The sequence below is a fragment of the Erythrolamprus reginae genome, chromosome 6, assembly GCF_031021105.1.
Source record: "Erythrolamprus reginae isolate rEryReg1 chromosome 6, rEryReg1.hap1, whole genome shotgun sequence".
NCBI classification, from domain to species: domain Eukaryota; kingdom Metazoa; phylum Chordata; class Lepidosauria; order Squamata; family Dipsadidae; genus Erythrolamprus; species Erythrolamprus reginae.
Genome location: NC_091955.1, coordinates 28,121,158 through 28,139,524, shown reverse-complemented (window position 1 = coordinate 28,139,524; position 18,367 = coordinate 28,121,158). Strand labels below are relative to the sequence as shown.

Below are 18,367 nucleotides of genomic sequence, written 5' to 3'. Positions count from 1 at the left end.
TCCGCTGCAGCCTTGTTCCAGGCTTCCGCAAGAGACTCCGCCGAACTGTGGACGAGTGCCTCTGGAATAATCCCAAGCGCCGTCTGAAAGCCCTCTGGGTCCATCAGGCGTCTGGGGCGGAACATCTTAATTGGTTCCGCCTCCCTGCGGGGAAGGATTGGCACCAGGAAGTCAAGCCGTAGTAGAAAATGGTCTGACCATGACAAAGGCAATGCTTCTAAGCCCCTTAGTCTTAGACCATTGCTCAATTGCTCGGAAAGGAACACCATGTCAGGTGCGTGCCCTCCCTCATGAGTCGGACCCTGAACTACTTGAGTCAGGTGCATGGCTGTCATGGTGGCCATGAACTCCTGTGCCAACCCAGAGGTTTCGCCGAGTGACGGCAGGTTGAAGTCCCCCAGGACAATAAGTCTGGGGAACTCCACCGCCAACCCGGCTACCTCCTCGAGTAGCACAGGCAGGGCTTTTGACACGCAGCTGGGAGGCAGGTACGTGAGAAATAAGCCCACCTGAACCCCTAAGTCCAAATTCATCAAGAGTGACACGCAACCCGCAATTTCCGGAGCAATGAGTCTACGTAGGCAAAAGCTCTCCCTGGCTATAATAGCCACTCCTCCCCCCCTTCCCTGGGGTCGAGGTTGATGCCATATCTGAAACCCGGCTGGGCAAATTTCAGAGAGAGGAACACCTCCCTCTGGGCCCAGCCAGGTTTCAGTAATACATGCCAGGTCGGCCTCCTCATCCAGGATCAGATCCCGGATGAGGAGAGCTTTATTTATCACCGACCTGGCATTAAGCAGCAGCAACCTGAGCCCAGGGCCAGAGTTACACTCATCACCAGTACCCAAGATTGGGCTCACGGAGCCAGAACAAGGGATTGTTATTAAGCAACGATCCCTCGTTCCCCTGGAACGGCTAACTCCGTGGCCCCCGCCATATCTGCCTCTCCCCAGCAACACTGGAATATTCCGGTCCTCTGCCACCCCAGAGATCGGTGCCCCTTCCCCTCCTGCCTCTCGAGCGTCAGGTGGGCCAAATCTGTCATTCATACTGTTATTATTCATCTCATCCATACCGTGACTCCACCCACCCCAGCCATCCCAATCATACCAGCCATTCAACTCATGCACACAGGTATATCTACCCCACTCATCCATTAATTTAGAAACCCCCCAATACTAAAAATAAATTCAATTAATAACAATTTAGAACACTAATAAATATATAAAATACAATTCCCAATTAATTAATTAATTAAATATTAAAACAGCTAAAACAGATAAAATACGAGAATAGCTAAGTATAAAAATATACTAAAAATATAAAAAATATAGAAAAGGGTATAAAAGGTATATATAAGGTATAAAACTAGTGCTATACAATTATAAATATTAATTATTATGAATAAATACAGAAAACAGTTATTGATTTGGTTATTGATATAAATTTTCAAGAACAGTCAAGTGAAATGCTGATTAATTCTACAATTGAAATCCCACAAATTAATAACAATGTAAACTTACTCTGTGATAAATCTGTGTGAGTATTGTTTCCTTTTGGATTCATCTTCTGTGCTTGACCTACAGGAACCGGCTTGTAAGATTGACCAGTAGCTCTGTACATTGCTTGGACCCACAGGATCCGATCTTGTTCATCATCACTGGCAAATATCACTATGTCCCCTTCTTTGACAGCATTGAAAAACATGTGACCACCTTGAAGGCCTGCAGATTTAGAAGAACTCAGGATTCAATCAAGTCAATTGACATGAAATTAAGTTTTCTCTTTCCCCTACTTCCTTAAATAATAACTGAATTTATATTCTACCTTTCAATATAAAAATAGAACTTAAAGTGATTAAATTAATTAAAAAAACATAATTAAAGGGAGTTAATATATATATAAAAATTAAAATTACCCAAAAGTTAAATTGAATAGATAGATCTTGATGTCTCTGCTGCAACCAGAAAATATGGAGGACAATTTCAATGTATTATTCAGCTTGGAAGACACGTAGAAGAATGCCTAGTTCTGTCTACCAAAGAGATGGCATATTGAGCAGAAACATCTTTATTAGTGTCTCTCAGATAGCTCTTAAAAAGAACATTTATGTTCTTCTGCAAGACATTTCCCAGGTCTAGTGATTGGAGTGAGGAGAAGCAAACTTATGCTCACCTCAAAACCCAGTGACTAGAGAAAATTCTTCTATGCTGAAGAGATTTCAAGTTACAGGTTTACCTTTGTGTAAACCTTAGACAAATAATCAAAATGACACTTTGATCCTTGCATTTAGCTTACTGGATCCCACTTAAATAAATTTCTCTAGTTAACCAACTTTTTTCTGTACTAATTAACAGGTTGGGCTAGTTCTTCCTAAAGAAACCATAAAGGAAAAATTTCTATGCTGGCCATTATATAAAATTGGTCACTTGGTAGCCATACCATTTAGGCCAGTGTTTCCCAACCTTGGCAACTTGAAGATATTTCGACTTCAACTTCCAGAATTTCCCAGCCAGTATCCGCATCTTCAAGTTGCCAAGGTTGGGAAACACTGATTTAGACAGATACATCTACGGTGCATTTGATATCTTTCAGGAGGAAGAGCACTATAAAATCATAATCAAAACTTTATCCTCAGTTTAAAGAAAATATTTATTTTCAATTAATATCAGTTCATGATGTCAATGCCTTTAATAGCATTCAAATAATGTATAGCCTGGCAATTCAATCTGCAATGAGATGGAGATGTTTCTGATAGGATACATTATAAAAAGGTAACCTGGCCTAACCTTTCTCTCTCTTCCTAGCTACCTACTAACTTCATTGGATTTTATGAAATGATAAAGCAAGCTCTCTTTCCTAATTTCTCTACAACCAGACATATGAATTAATTTTGAAGAATACCTGGATGGGGTGCTGTATAATCCACAGTGTATCCTTCAAGTTGCATTAACTCTTGAGGCTCTGATTTTTTCTCTCTGTAGCTGCACATGGCAAATGTATATTGGCTAACCTAGGTAAAAGATAAAGAGAAGCCCTGAATTAGGTATACTTGAATATATATAGTTATATTGACATTTAGCTCTTAGTTCAGTATGATATGGGAAATAAACTAGCTGCTAATAATGGGAGTTATAAATAACTTGCCATGTGGCTTAGAACAAAGATGTCAACTGTACATTAACAACTTGAAATTCACAACAACTGGTTTACAAAATACACTTAGATATCAAGATAATGCCACTAATCTACTTGTATAGTATATTACATGAGTATAGCAACCATTGTGCAATAATTGTGAAATTTTAATTTGAAAAATAAAAACATCTTTTTATCTGACTATCAACAGTAGCCATCTTGAGAATCAATGCTAAATTGAAAAATTATTCATTATTCTGTACATTCCCATCAATAATTTTTTTAAAAACAGGTATAAGTAAGGCATTTGTTCATCTACCTTGAACACTGCGTGTCCTTCCAACTGACACTAGTACATATACACAGTATTTTACCTTGAAACCTAGAGCGCACAAAATTATGAAGGTCATATCAGGCTTCACACAGTGTGTCTAAGGGCTGTATTTCTGCAGTGGTTGGAAGAAAACAGGCCCTACATTTCCTCCTGGGTTGGAGAATGTGCACATGCAATATTATAAGTGTTCTGTCTGGGTCACTCCAGAAGCCAATACCAACCCAAAAAGAGAAGCCAGACACACTGGTAAAAGGCAAAGGCAGTTTTATAAAATTCAAGAAAAACACAGGTAACAGAAAATGTCTTTACCAACAGGAAAATGCTGTATCTTCAGATATATCCACGAAGGCAAAAGTCCATGCAGCAATACAGAATTCTTGCTGCCAAGCCGAGGCTGTAGATAGCAGACCTACACCTCCCACGGGTCTTCCAAAGCTGCTGGGCCACAAGCCAGGAACAGAGACGCCGAGAAACAAGACAGCATAACGCAACTCCAAACTGATAACACTCCACATGGCTTCAAGGGCTTGCCTGCCTTTTAAACCCTGCTAAGGAGGACCACACCCAAACCCAGCTGTTCCTAATTCAGTGCTGATAATACTTCTTTAATTGCTCCTTTCTTTGATCTGACCGTCTCTGTCACATGTCAATGACGGCTTGTGCGTCATCACCTAATGACTCCAAGCTACTGGCTGGGGAGAGCTCCCCCCCCCCCGGGACTCTCATGCTGTTCTCCTTCATCCCATTCCTGATTTTCCTCTCCCCCCGTCTGACTGTTCAGCCCCCTCCTCTTCACTGTCCTCCTCCTCCGGGCATGGAGCCAGCAGAGACACAGCTGGTCCCTGAGCAGCCTCAGGCTGAATCACAACAATAAGTAGATATCTTTATATCAAATTAACTTCTCATTGAAAATAAGACAGAAACGTTTGGCTTCACCCACTTGGGGGATTCTGAGGGCCACACATGAGGTGCTAGTGTGCCCAATGAAGTTCTCAGCACACTTTACCACTCCAATCAAAATAGTCAGGAAAGGTATCCCAAAAATAATTGGCTCTTTCAATTCTGTGCATTGTTCAGAAAAGTAATCGTTTTGAATAGGCCATTTGCATTTGACTCCAGATTTTGGATTACTGTAGTGAGATAAATGATTACAAAAGGTGCAAAGTGATCACCATAATCAGTCAAAAGGTTAAGTAGACAAATTCAACCAATTAATGTTAACTGATTTAAATGGCATTTTTATATTGTTGGATGGGGTTATTTATTATGTATCCCCTGCAACATAAAGATAAAAAATACATTTAGCACAACTCCTGCTGTGTCAGCAGTGCAGAAATTATGAAAGGGATGACAAAATGCCCATCTGTCAGTACTATTTTTTAATAGGCATTCTACACTAGGTCTATTCATAAAGGCAAATAGCCAATTGGATTGTGCACTTCAGATTGCAGGGGAAGGAAACAACATCAACAACTCAGTGAACACTGTGTGTGTGGAATCAGGGGGAACCTCTCTTTCAACTACATAAGACTGTTGTTGGCCTCATCTAAGCTTTTTTGAGAAACAGAAAACAAAAGGAAAACTAATAAAAAGAAAACAGACATGAAATCTCAAGTGTTTTAAGATTAGAAATGGACAGATATCATTGAGTTCAAAAGTGACTTGTGATAAACATCACATACGCTATGCTAATCTATGCTTATATGAGTACTATTTAGTTTATGCATAATTTTATCAATCTGTATCTGGCAGAAACTGTAGGTAGTTGTATTTGTGAATAGCCTAGCTTGGCCATTGATCACAAATACTACAAATGAATTTTAATCTTCTTAATTTCCTGCATATTAAATAAAAGCATGAGATTGTACCTGTACTCTTTTTATGTATTATATTCATATTGGTCAATCATTTATCAATCTATCATAGATATCTTTTAAGTTATATTTTTGTACCTTATTTGTTTATTATTATTATTATTATTATTATTATTATTATTATTATTATTATTATTATTTATTTTATCCAATACACAATGAGGGTTTTAGTTGGTTTATATGATTCGACACAAAAATATGTAACCCTTCCCTGGTGCAGAGCTGAAGGGATTGGATACTGTAGCCTAGAGGATAATTCTCTGCCTTACAAGGCAAAGGTTGCAGGTTCAAGTCCCAGTGGGTATGGCTAGCTGATTAGGCCAAAATAAGGCCGAAATAGATCTATCCTAGTCTCCCTTAATTTTCAAATTCAGCAAAAAAACCCATGTGATATATACATACATACATACACACACACACACACACACACACACACACATACATACAGAATATAGTTTGCCGGCTATGAATAAATTAACTGCCTTGAAATGGCCTTGCGTTGGGCCTAGAGGCAAAAAGGAATTGTGACGCTCCTTCAATATACCAGGGTGATCTGACAGAATGTATGTATGTATGTATGTATGTATGTATGTATGTATGTATGTATCTATGTATGTATAGATAGAGAGGGAGAGAGAGAGAGAGAGAGAGAGATTTTATTGCTTTTATAGCATCTCTTGAAATGAGGTTGAAATTAAACAAGAAATAAACATCACTAACCTGCACAAGAACAAAGTAGCGTTTTTTCCACCTTTTCCAAACTTTTTGTCCAAGGGCATACAAATACCTGTTAAATGTGAAGACAAATCATTCTCTATTAAAATTTTTACAATGAAATGGCCATAAATCAACATTAATGAAACAAGAGTCATGGAAGAATTGAGGAGTTTTTGTTATTGCATTCATATTTACTTATCCTTAACATATAGATGGATACATTTTTGTGCATCCATTATTAGTATTACAGACCTTTTATATAGTGAGCATGCAACATAAATCATTTTAGTCATTTAGAATTCTTGGGGCTACAACTCCAAAGACTTCTAGGAATGCCATCTCAATATGCCTAGAAGATCATAGGTTGAAAAAGCCAAGAACTAAAGATATAGCTTACTAAGATTTTATGGCTGAAATATAATAAAACCTGAAAGCAAACATTAGAGCAGATTTTTGATTGTAGCATATTTGCAAGACCTCAAAAAATAATTGAGTTAAACAATTGTTATGAAGAAGGCAAAAGGATATACAAATGGTGCAGAATGCATCCACGCAAGTAGTCATGGGTCTACCAAGGTATGCCAATGTTTCTCTAGCACTCCACGGACTGCACTGGCTGCCAATTGGCAAAGTGGTTATGACCTATAAGGCCCTGCATGGCATGGGACCAGATTACTTACAGGAACGCCTTCTGCCGCATGAATCCCAGTGTCCGGTTAGGTCCCCCAGAGTCGGCCTTCTCCAGGTCCCATCAACTAGACAATATCACTTGGCAGGTCCTAGGGGAAGAGCCTTCTCAGTGGGGGGCCCGGCCTCTGGAATCAGCTCCCCCCATAAATTCACACTGCCCCCACCCTCCTTGCCTTTCGTAAAAATCTGAAAACTTATTTACACTGCCAGGCTTGGGGTCAGTAAACCAGCCTCTGGCCATTGAATGTGTAGGATGTTTGCAGTGTGTACTTGAATGAATGATATTTAAATGTTTAAATTTTTAGAATATTTTAAATTAATTATTTATGTTAATTGGATTTAGATACATTTATACATTGTGTTTTGAATTGATATGTTGTGAGGCGCCCCGAGTCCACGGAGAGGGGCAGCACATAAGTCAAACAAACAAACAAACAAACAAACAAATACATAAATAAATACATACACACACACACACACACACACACACACACACACAAATATACCTTAACACTTCCTCCTTAACTTGTTTCTACTGGAAAGCACCAACAGATAATATGAATCTGGATACAAATAATTTTTCTCTGCTTTGGAACTAAATACTACACTTTCCTAAAGCATGTTTTCCCCCTCAAATGCACTACATTTTCCAGCAAACTCTGAATCATTTAATGAAATATATTTAATCTGCATACTCAATCACTCTTCATAGCCAAAAAAGTGTTGATCAAATAGTGATTGAGTTACTGTATTGCACTGTCATTAATTCGCAGAGTACATGATTGATTATCTGTATTAGTGTCTCATAATACAATAATCTATTCTAGGTACTTCTACAATGCTTATCTTCTTAAAAAAAGTAAGTTTTCCCTGTTTATGGATATGCTACATTCTGACAAAACATATACCTAAAACAAGAGTCAGTGACTTACAACCTCTAGGACATTGATGGAAAACCTTTTTTGGTTCACTTGTCAAAGATGTGTGTGTGGACGTGGTAGCATGCGTGCACATGCCCACACCCCTTCCCTCCCCCCAGGCATGCATGCACTCCACTACGCTGCCCCCCACATATGGGCACAGGCCTTATGAAGTCTGGTACATGAAAAAAATGCCCAAACGAGTAAACCGGAAGTTTTGGAAAATGCACTTCCTGTTTGCCATTGTATTGTTTGTTGTACTTCAGCGGGTTCAGAGAAGCTTCCTGAAGCTCCGGAGTGCAAAAAACAATACAACAGGCAAACCAGAAATTCAGAAAACGCACTTCTGGTTTGCTGTTGTGCTGTTTGTTTGCAGTCCGGAGGGAACAGGGAAGCTTCCTGAAATTCCAGAGTGCAACAAACAGCACAACGGCTAAACCAGAAGTTCAGAAAAGGCACTTCTGGTTTGTCCACTGTGCTGTTTTTTGCACTCCTGGTCTTCTGGAAGCTTCCCTGAACCCGCAGCACAACAGCGAACCGGGAGTGCGTTTTTCCACATTTCTGGTATGTCTGTTGGGCAATTTTTTTTGCCTCTGGGGCTTCAGGGAAGCTTCCTTGAAGCGCCTGGAGGGCAAAATGGCCTTACATGTGTGCTGGCACTGACACAGGGCAAAGTCTTGCATGACCTCTGATATGACTCTGCTTGCCACCTATGGTACGCGTGCTGTAGGTTCGCTATCACGGCTCTAAGATCTTGGGATTTTTAGAATAAATTTTAGCATTTATTTATTTATTTATTTATTTATTTATTTATTTATTTATTTATTTATTTATTTATTTATTTATTTTTTTATTTTTTTATTTCCTTCCTTCCTTCCTTCCTTCCTTCCTTCCTCCCCAAGTCCTCGGAGAGGGGCAGCATATAAATCTAATAAATTATTATTAATTAAATTATTATTTATTTGACTTTTATGCCACCCCTCTCCGAGGACCTGATCTTAAATTACCTGAAGTAGGAATCATATGAAAGCTATAATGCAACTTCTAATACAGACATACCAAAGAGGGACAGAGGGAAGGTGAGAGAGAGAGAGAGAGAGAGAGAGAGAGAGAGAGAGAGAGAGAGAGAGAGAGAGAGAGAGAGAGAGAGACTATCTTTATAAACTGTACCTTCCCAAATCTCAGATTTCTGTATTCATGATGTGGCCTTATTTACTTATTTGGTTAAATTTATATGACACTTATCTCACTGTTAAGAGTGACTCTTATCTTATTTATAGCTTTCAACCTTGTCAGAAATGTTAATGCTTCCGGTGATCATTATAAGGTGACCCATCACTGTTCTAAGGCAGTATTATGTCCCTAATTGAAAAGTTATCCTTACAACTGAAGAAAGATGAAACTGACCTAATCATGGAATGATACTAAGAAAAGTTTGGCTTCACCAACAGACATTAGAGGGCAGCAGAAGCTATATACTCCATTTTAAATTGTGCTCTGCAAATCTGTTGTTGTTTCTAGATCTTGCTTAATTCAGTGAACTTTGTCTCCTGGAAGAGAATCTATTCCCTGAACTGAAACTTGTATTGATAACCACATCTTTGATTGCTGAATTTATGACCTTGTAACTGCTGTGCTAACTGATTCAAACCCAAGGGAGCCAGGACATACATTGTACTGTATGTTTTATGCTCTCAATATCACCGATCACTTGGTTAAATAGCAATACTTTAAAAAATGTTGTCTAGTGTGCAGATAGTACAAAATTCCTACAAAAGAATAAATGAATAGGTTCTCACACAGTTTCAGAGTAGAGCTGAGATTCCTACAAATGATAAATGTTGCCAAACACAGAACACACATATGAAAATGGCTATTTAATTTGATACTGGATAGTATAAGAGCCCGTGACATGGAGTGTGCTTGAGAATTGGGTAAATGTTTGCAATTTAGGCCAAAGATGCTACCAGAACATGTGCCTATAGGAAAGGGAGGTATAGGAATGTAACTCTGTGTTCCTGGTAATGTGCTTGGACTATCTAGGCAGAAAAGATGGAAGAATATTTGAGGGCATAATTTTACAAAATTCAAATCCCTGATTGAAAATTTAAATTTGATATATTAATTTCTGGTCTACTCCCAGGTCCAATGAAATCATAAGATTTGTTTACAGCAGGAGTGGGCAATTAATTTTGCCATAGGGCCGCATGAGAAATTGGGATGGTTTTAGAGGGCTGGACTAATATAATTAACTCAGTTCTACCCAATACTGTATTATATTAATTAATTATATTATAATTATAAGTTATAATTCTATATTATATTTGTTATGGTTCAGCCTGAGGCCGATCAGGATCCAGCTGCGTCTTTGCTGGCTCCATGCCCAGAGGAGGATGACAGCGAAGAGGAGGGGGCTGAACAGTCGGACGGGGGAGAGGAAAGTCAGGAATGGGACGAAGGAGAACAGCATGAAAGCCCTGGGGAGGGGCTCTCCCCAGCCAGTAGCTTGGAGTCATTAGGTGATGACGCACAAGCCGTCATTGACATGCGACAGAGAGAAAGGAGCAATTAAAGAAGTATTATCAGCACTGAATTAGGAACAGCTGGGCTTGGGTGTGGTCCTCCTTAGCAGGGTTTAAAAGGCAGGCAAGCCCTTGAAGCCATGTGGAGTGTTATCAATTGGAGTTACTGCTTTGTTCTCGGCGTCTCTGTTCCTGGCTTGTGGCCCAGCAATTTGGAAGACCCGTGGGAGGTGTAGGTCTGCTATCTACAGCCTCGTATTGGCAGCAAGAATCCTGTATTGCTGCATGGACTTTTGCCTTCGTGGATATATCTGAAGATACAGCATTTTCCTGTTTGTAAGGACATTTTCTGTTACCTGTGTTTTTTCTTGAATTTTATAAACTGCCTTTGCCTTTTATCGGTGTGTCTGGCTTCTCTTTTTGGGTTGGTATTGGCTTCCGGAGTGACCCAGACAGAACAATATTATATTATATATTATATCTTGAACACCCGGTTCTTATCTAGAAAAGTTGGACCGACCTCCGCGGACCGTTCACAGACAGCGGGCGGGCTGCATCTTGCCCAGGTCTGGTTTACAGGGAAGATGACTAAGGTTTCTCATTTTCTGACTTGCAGTACCACATAGTTTGAGAATCCCAGCAACATACAATAAAAAAGGTACAAATGCATGCCTACTGCCACAGGTCTGAGCTAGCACTGCTAGCTAAAAATGAGTCACATAACTATGTATTGTTGTATGCCTGGTAAAATGAATCACATTCTACAAAAATACTGCTTGCCGTAGGGAAGTTCTTATTTGATTGTAATATTGTCCGTGGGCATTCTGGATGTGGTTTGCTTTCTTTATGAAATAGGGACTAAATACAAAAGTATATGACAAAAGGCATTGCAATGTCCTGGAACTTCCAGTTTGCTAAATGTAAAAAAAATATGTTGATTGGCCACTGAACTTTCCAAATTTAAAAAGTATTCACTGTGCATGTATAGGGTTCAGAAGTGTCATATAGCAAAAAAAGTGCATTTCTTCCATTTTGCTCCTGGGCTGTATTAAAGTTAGAGTAATCTACTGCTGCTGCTACTTTAGCGGCTTAGCTCATTGGCTGAACAAGGAATATAGCAGAACATGTGCTCAGCTGTTATTTTTGCTGCTTGTTAGAGAATTTTAAATATTATTATTATCATTAGATTTTTATCCCACCTTTTTTTATATATAACTCAAGGTGGCAAACATACAGTAGCTAATCTTCCTGCCTCTATTTTCCCCAGAACAACATACCCTTCAGTATTTATTTATTTATTTATTTATTTATTTATTTATTTATTTATTAATTATTAGAGTTGAAAGGGACCTTGCAGGTCATCAAGTCCAATCCCCCACAGCACCCCAGTCAAATGACAGTCCAATCTCCTCTTGAAAGTGTCCAGAGTTGGGGAATTCACAACCTCCGCTGGTAGGCCATTCCACTGGTTGATTGCTCTGACCGTCAGGAAGTTGTTCCTTATTTCCAGGTTGAATCTCTCCTTGGTCAGCTTCCAACTGTTGTTCCTTGTCTGGCCCACTGGTGCCCTGGAAAATAGTGTGCCCCCCTCCTCTCTGTGGCAACCCCTCAAGTACTGTACACTGCTATCATGTCACCCCTGGCCCTTCTTTTCTCAAGGCTATCCATACCCAGTTCGAACAATCTCTCTTCATAAGTCTTGGTTTCTAGTCCCCTAATCATTTTGGTTGCTCTTTTTTGCACCTTCTCCAGAGTTTCAATGTCCCTTTTGAAGTGTGGTGACCACTTCAAAGTTGGGTTGGGCTGAGAAGGAGTGACTGGCCCAAAGTAATTCAGCTAGCTTTCATACCTATGAGAGACCTAGAATGCAGAGAACTTGTAGGCTGCACTTTAACCACAAAATCAATGTGCTTCCTTTAAATAAAAACCATAATCATGACCAGTTTTTCTGTAGTTGATAAAAAAATATCGGGGGGAAAAAGTCTTATTTTAGTTCTAAAGTTATCTAAGATACAACAACTTTTTAATTTAATTCCATAAGAACAGAGAATGTATGAAATGTTCTGATAGAACATTTTGAATTGTGCCTTTAAAAAGAGATCTATTTGAATGGTTTATTTAAATGAATGATATACATGTACAGTATATGTGAGACAGTTTATAGTACATAAGACTATGTAGAAGGTTTTCCGGTGTGGCCTAGAGATGGAACTCTTGCCTCACAATCAGAAGGTTGTGAGTTTGATCCTAGGTAGAGGCAGATGTAAGGGTCTCCTGCTTGGCCCAGTGGGTTGGACTAGATGACCTTCAAGGCCTCTTCCAACTCTGTTAATCTGTAACTGTTATATTTGATGTTTATGCTGGGAAGGAGAGAAGACTAATTACTATTAAATAAGTAACTATATGGCATCATGATTTAATGGCTCTGAAAACAATCCACCAATGTTGCATGTGGGAGAATAATGTTAATACTTGTTAATAAGTAGGACCTATTCTTTGTTTAATTCTAAGGAAATAATCCATCTGCATCTTGAAAATGAATTCTTTACTTTTTATAAGCTTTTATTTATCACAGTTGAAGAAAAGGTAGAAAGGGAAAAAATCAATACATATTACAGTTCTGTTCTACAAAAGGCTTTCTTAAAAAGAAGTCTAAGTCAAGGTTGAAAGAGCAATTAAAGCAGTCTCAAAATCTGGGCCATTCTGATAGAGTTCAGTTAACATGTGGCAGAAGTAATCATCCACTTGTGAAAATGCTTTTCAATTCATTCTCAAACACCTTTCAGACACTCATGATCCCATTTAACTGACAACAATACAGTCTATCTGCGGGCACCACTGCATTCAGTGTGAGAACCAATAGGGACCAAATGCCCACAGGCACTTTCAGCCATCACAGTGTATTCTGTTCTGCCTAGCATAAAGGAAATTCTTCCTTGTTCTGCATTCCTTCTTTTATGTAACCCCACAAGATTAAGGTTTTTTTCTTTTCTCTTCGTTTTTGTCCTCAGCTGAGGAGGAGAGACACAACAGATTCAAGAACTACAATATGGCTAGGTCATCAGAAGCCTAGCTGAAAACATTCTCAGATTCATTTCAATACTTTTCTGCGCTCTTGAAAAAGAGCACCAAACACATCTTCACAAGAAATGGGATGGTGTGAGGAGCTAAAGAAAGAAGGAAAAAAACCCCCACATAGCCCTAACAGCTGTTACGATGATGTCTGTGGAAGAAAAATATTCTGAATGCAAAGAAAGCTAAACAACAATGGAAATTATATCTATCCACTTCAGTGACCTGGATACTCAATATATGAATGGAAAAATCAGCAAGAAGCCCCTAATTTTTTTTTTCTTTTACATCTTCCAGTCTTCTATTTCCCAATATGCATATGGACATACTGTAAACAGTAACAAGGGGGAATTGGGACATTAATGCTGTTATTTACTGATAGCACAAGTATGTTTCATCACTTTAATAAAAGACAATTGAAACAAATATTTTAAAAATCAATACATAGGTTATCATGAATGAAGGCAAATATATGTGTCCCAGTTGCAGGATACAATCTGGGTCAGTAATGCAGACCAGAGGTTTTTAGTCTTCCGAACTTTCAGACTTGTGCTGGAACTGATCCTCGGGGAATTTCATTCTGGTGTGAGAGAAGTCCCCTTGGGTTCCTGCACAAGTCTAAAAGCTTAGAAGACTAAAGTATCTGGTCCCAGTGACTGATTCAGATCAGATCCTGCAAAATAGAGTGTCATTGTGAAGATAGGCTTTATAATCTGAGATAGACATTTAATCTAGTTTCAGAGCGAGGCTAAGCAATTGTTCAGGCTAAAAATGGTTCTTAGACAAAAAAGAGTGTTCTTTCTGTCTAAGCAAAGAATAAAGAAAGAAAGTACTGAAAAATAAGCCAGGCATCAGCCTAGATACCAGAAGACTGAGTTTTAGCACTACCTTAGAAAGCTGGCTGGGTGATTTTGGACCCATCACTCTCTTTCAGCCCAACTCATCTCATAGGGTCAATATGGGGAAAATAGAAGGAGTATGTACATTTGTCCATTGAGATTTTTATAGAAATAATAACAGATATGCATTCCAATGCTGTGTATAGTATAGTGCTAGGACAGTGATGGTGAACTTTTTTGCCTCGGATGCTGAAAGAGTGTGCACATATGCTTTCGCATGTGTGTGAGTGCCACACCCATAATTCAATAACTGGGGAGGTCAAAAACAGCTTTCCCTGCCCCCTGGAAGCCCCCTGGAGGCCAGAAATGGCCTGTTTCCCAATTTCTGATGGGCCCAATAGGCTCCAAAGGCTTCCCTGGAGCTGGGGAAGGATAAAAACGCCCTCTCCCATTCCCCCAGAGGCTCTCTGGAAGCCAAAAACGCCCTGCCAGTCTCTGTGCAAGCCAAAAATCAGTTGGCCAACACACATGCATGTTGGAGCTGAGCTAGGGCAACGGCTTGTGAGCCAGTAGATATGGCTCCGCGTGCCATCTGTGGCACCCATGCCATAGGTTCGCCATCACTATACTAGGATAATAGTAGTTTAGTAACTGAGGTGTTTTTTTTGAAAGAAAAATGTATATTTGGATAAATGACAAAATTCAAATACTTTTCCACTTTTGAAGTATTTTGAGATTTTAAAAACTGAATTTAAATTACTTATAACATTGTCTGGATTCCAAATTATACACAAAGCACAATGTGTATAATGGAGGAAGGACATTGGAATTCATTTTGTGCTTCCCACCTGTATTCCTGGGGAATTACCAGGGATGGGTTCTAATTTACCTCGCTGCCAGTTTGCTTCCTCCAACGCCACATGGCCACACTCTGTGGATATGCATGTGCTTTGCATGCACGTGTTCATGCAGAGGGCCAGGAAAAAAAGCCAAGAACAAGATGGCAACGCATTCACGGTGCTGGAAACCCAGCTTCTGCACATGCATAGAACCCCCCCCCTCCCAGAAAAAAACCCCACCCCAAATAATACCCAAAGAAATATTCAAAAAAAATAAAAAAAAAAGATGGTGGCATCCGCGGACAGGCACCAACAGAACCCGTTTTGGGATGCCATAGTGACATCACCAGTAACTTGCTACCAGTTCAGGTGAACCGGTCCTAACTGGGAAGAACCTACCTGTGGGCATTACATTTATAAATTGAAGAAGTGGGCAACTGTTGTAAGGAATATTTCAATTTTTGTACTTTTGTACATTTTGAGCAAGTTGCATAGTCACTCCACATATAAACCACACCTATATCTTAATACTTCTGCAGTTACACTTTACTGTTGTTCAACATTTACAATTTTCATCATTTTTTCCCGGATACCAACATTTACAGAATGTATTTAAATTCTATTATTTGACCTATTACTTATTCCAATGAGAATTTCTAAAATATCTTTTCCTGTATTCCTTCATTGCAGAGCATTTCATTACTACATACAGATCAGTTTTCTACTACAGTATATAATCAAAATAAAATCTACATAAAAGGAAAATAACACACACACATTCAAGCAAAACAAAAAATGTCATCCATTAAAAAGTCAGGAAAAGTACATTGAAGCAGTAATATATTACTGTAGTGCCAGGATGGTGAACATATGGCATGCATGCCACAAGAAGCACACGAAGCCATCTCTGTTGAAGCCGACACCCAGATAAGCTCCAATGCACATGCCCATGTGCTTCTCACTGGCCAGACGATTTTGGGTCTCTGCCGGGAGATGCGTGGGCATATGTGAGGAGAGGTCCTGTGGGCATGCATGTGTGGGGTGTGTGGCTTTGGCCCCCTACGGCCTGTTTTTAGTTCCAGAAAGCTTCAGGGAGGCCTATTAATGTCAAAGTTCCAGGTAGCATCCAAACTAAATCAGAGTCCAAGTCAAACTACTCTTCAAAGTTCCAGTTTATTGCTGGAGCCTGGTACCTACAACCTGAATGTGAGTTTCCCACCTGTTGTGGTTGGCTCTGGCCCAGCTCCTGCTCCAAGGAATGTGGAGGTGGATGCAGGGGAAACATCAACATGTCATAGGCCTGTTTTATTGCCGACAGAGGCAGATAGTGCAGTTTCCTCAGATGAAGAAGGTGGGAGTGATTTGGAAGAGGGGGGCTCGGCACACAGCCCAGGAAGCCAATCTCCATTATCTTCGGTCGATTCGGATGCGGAAGTCTTGGACCCACGCAGGTGCTGAGTTATGCGTAGAAGAGACCAATTGAGGACATATTACAGAAGATAAGAGAGGCCACCTGTGTTTGGATGGGGCTCTAGTAATTAGAGCTGCTGATACAAATAGCAGCGTGTTGGTTTGGCCGTTGTGGAAGATTATCTGATCGCAGTTCTTTAGGACCGTGCCTTGCTGTTTTCCGGACTTTGTTTGTTGATTTTTCACGCCTTTGAAACCAAAGCAGAGCAAAGTGTGTGTGTCTCACTTCGTTGGAAGGAGGGCTGTGATGTTTCTTCACAGCTGCTAGCTAAGTACTTAAGGACTGATTAAGGGAATTGTACAGCTTACATTTTTTGTGGGGGATGAGTGCTCTTTGCAATACAAAAAGGGTGCTTTGTTTCTTTTGAATTTTGTGATAAAGAACATTATTTTGAATTTTCAAACGTGTGTGTGTCTGAACTTTGTACCCTTGAATTTTTGGGAGACTCTTACTATAGAGCCCAGCAGAACACCAACCAGTTGAAAGTTCACATCCCTTGTTCCCCACAAACTTGACACATTGCCCACTCAGATTGTGCCAGCATGGCAAGTCTTCCTTCAGTTTCGACCCAGATGGGTGGGCATAGGATGACCTTAAACCACTCTAAAGATTGCTCTGTGGCTGCATCTGTTCCCTCATGAAAATCACCCCTCCCAAGTTCCCATAAACATCAGGCCTTCTATAGTGGCAAGCCATTAATTTATCACCAACTTCTACATCAGCTTGACAGCTAGCACAAAAATGGAGCATGGGGGGAAGTGCGGTGCTGCCCCCCCCCATGGCCTATTTTTAGTTAAGCCCGCTAGCAAAATAATGGGAGTTGCATGCACATCTGTGGGGCTGGGGCATTGTGTGGGGGTTGTGCATGCACAGGGATGAGGTGAGGTCATGTGGGGGTGGGATCATATATGTGGGATGACCCATTGTACCTACCTGAACGGTCTTCTCGATGCACTGGAAGGAGAGTCCAGCATGGGTTATTAACCAATCCTATTGGTAGAGACTGAGTAAAAAATTTACATAATTATTAGGCACCGCCCCCACACTGCTCCCATGAGCCCAGTTTTAAAAACGAAAAAACCATGTAAGAGGATAACCAATTTTTATTGCCACAAACATAACTATAAACTCCCATCTCCGGCGACCCTTGAACTCAACATGCCGGGTGGGTTTGGACTCTCCTTCCAGTGCATCGAGAAGACCGTTCAGGTAGGTACAACGGGTCTTCTCCACTGCAGCTGGAAGGAGAGTCCAGCATGGGATATGCCAAAGTTTTTTAAGGCCCATGGGAGGGAGAAGGTCTTGAAAGGGACGTTGGAGATGCACAAACTTTCTGTAGTACACGTCTACCAAATGCAGCCTCCGCTGAAGCAAACGAATCCAACTTATAATGTTTAATAAATGTAGATGGTGCTGCCCAGGTAGCCGCTCTACAAATGTCGTCGATAGAAGCCTGCGTGGACCAGGCTGCCGACGCGGCTGCACTCCTGGTCGAGTGGGCCGTTAGTCCTGCTGGAGCGGTGTGTCCACCCGCTCTATAGGCCTCCGTGATGCAATCCTTCAGCCAACGACTGATGGATTTGGCTGAGATTCCAAGTCCCATGTGATGTTGAGAGAAGGAGACAAACAGTTTCTCTGATTTCCTGAATGATTCAGTTCGCCTAATATATATTTTTAAGGCTCTTCTGACATCAACCTTATGCCAACGTAGTTCGGAAGGGTGATTTCCATGTGTGCAAAAGTCCGGCAGGATCAACTCCTGCTTCCTATGAAACTGTGTATTCACCTTTGGAATAAAGGTGGGGTCCAACCGGAGCACCACCCTGTCGGGATGGAATATACACAAATCCGGCCTCACAGAAAGGGCTGAAAGTTCCGAAACTCTGCGTGCCGACGTGATCGCTACTAGAAAGGCCGTTTTTATGGAAAGGATCCTTAAGGGAATCGTCCT

General features: G+C 40.4%; 1 protein-coding gene across 3 annotated transcripts in view; it reads right to left on the bottom strand.

Annotated features, from left to right (window-relative positions):
- Positions 1-18,367, bottom strand: part of CADPS2 (calcium dependent secretion activator 2) — a 507,583-nt gene that overhangs the window by 200,773 nt on the left and 288,443 nt on the right. For all 3 annotated transcript variants that reach the window (XM_070755440.1, XM_070755441.1, XM_070755442.1), the window contains exons 9-11: positions 6,067-6,133; positions 2,905-3,013; positions 1,524-1,724 (exon numbers count right to left, since the gene is read on the bottom strand). In XM_070755440.1, the coding sequence (XP_070611541.1) occupies positions 1,524-1,724; positions 2,905-3,013; positions 6,067-6,133 (377 nt within the window). The remainder of the gene's footprint in view (positions 1-1,523; positions 1,725-2,904; positions 3,014-6,066; positions 6,134-18,367) is intronic.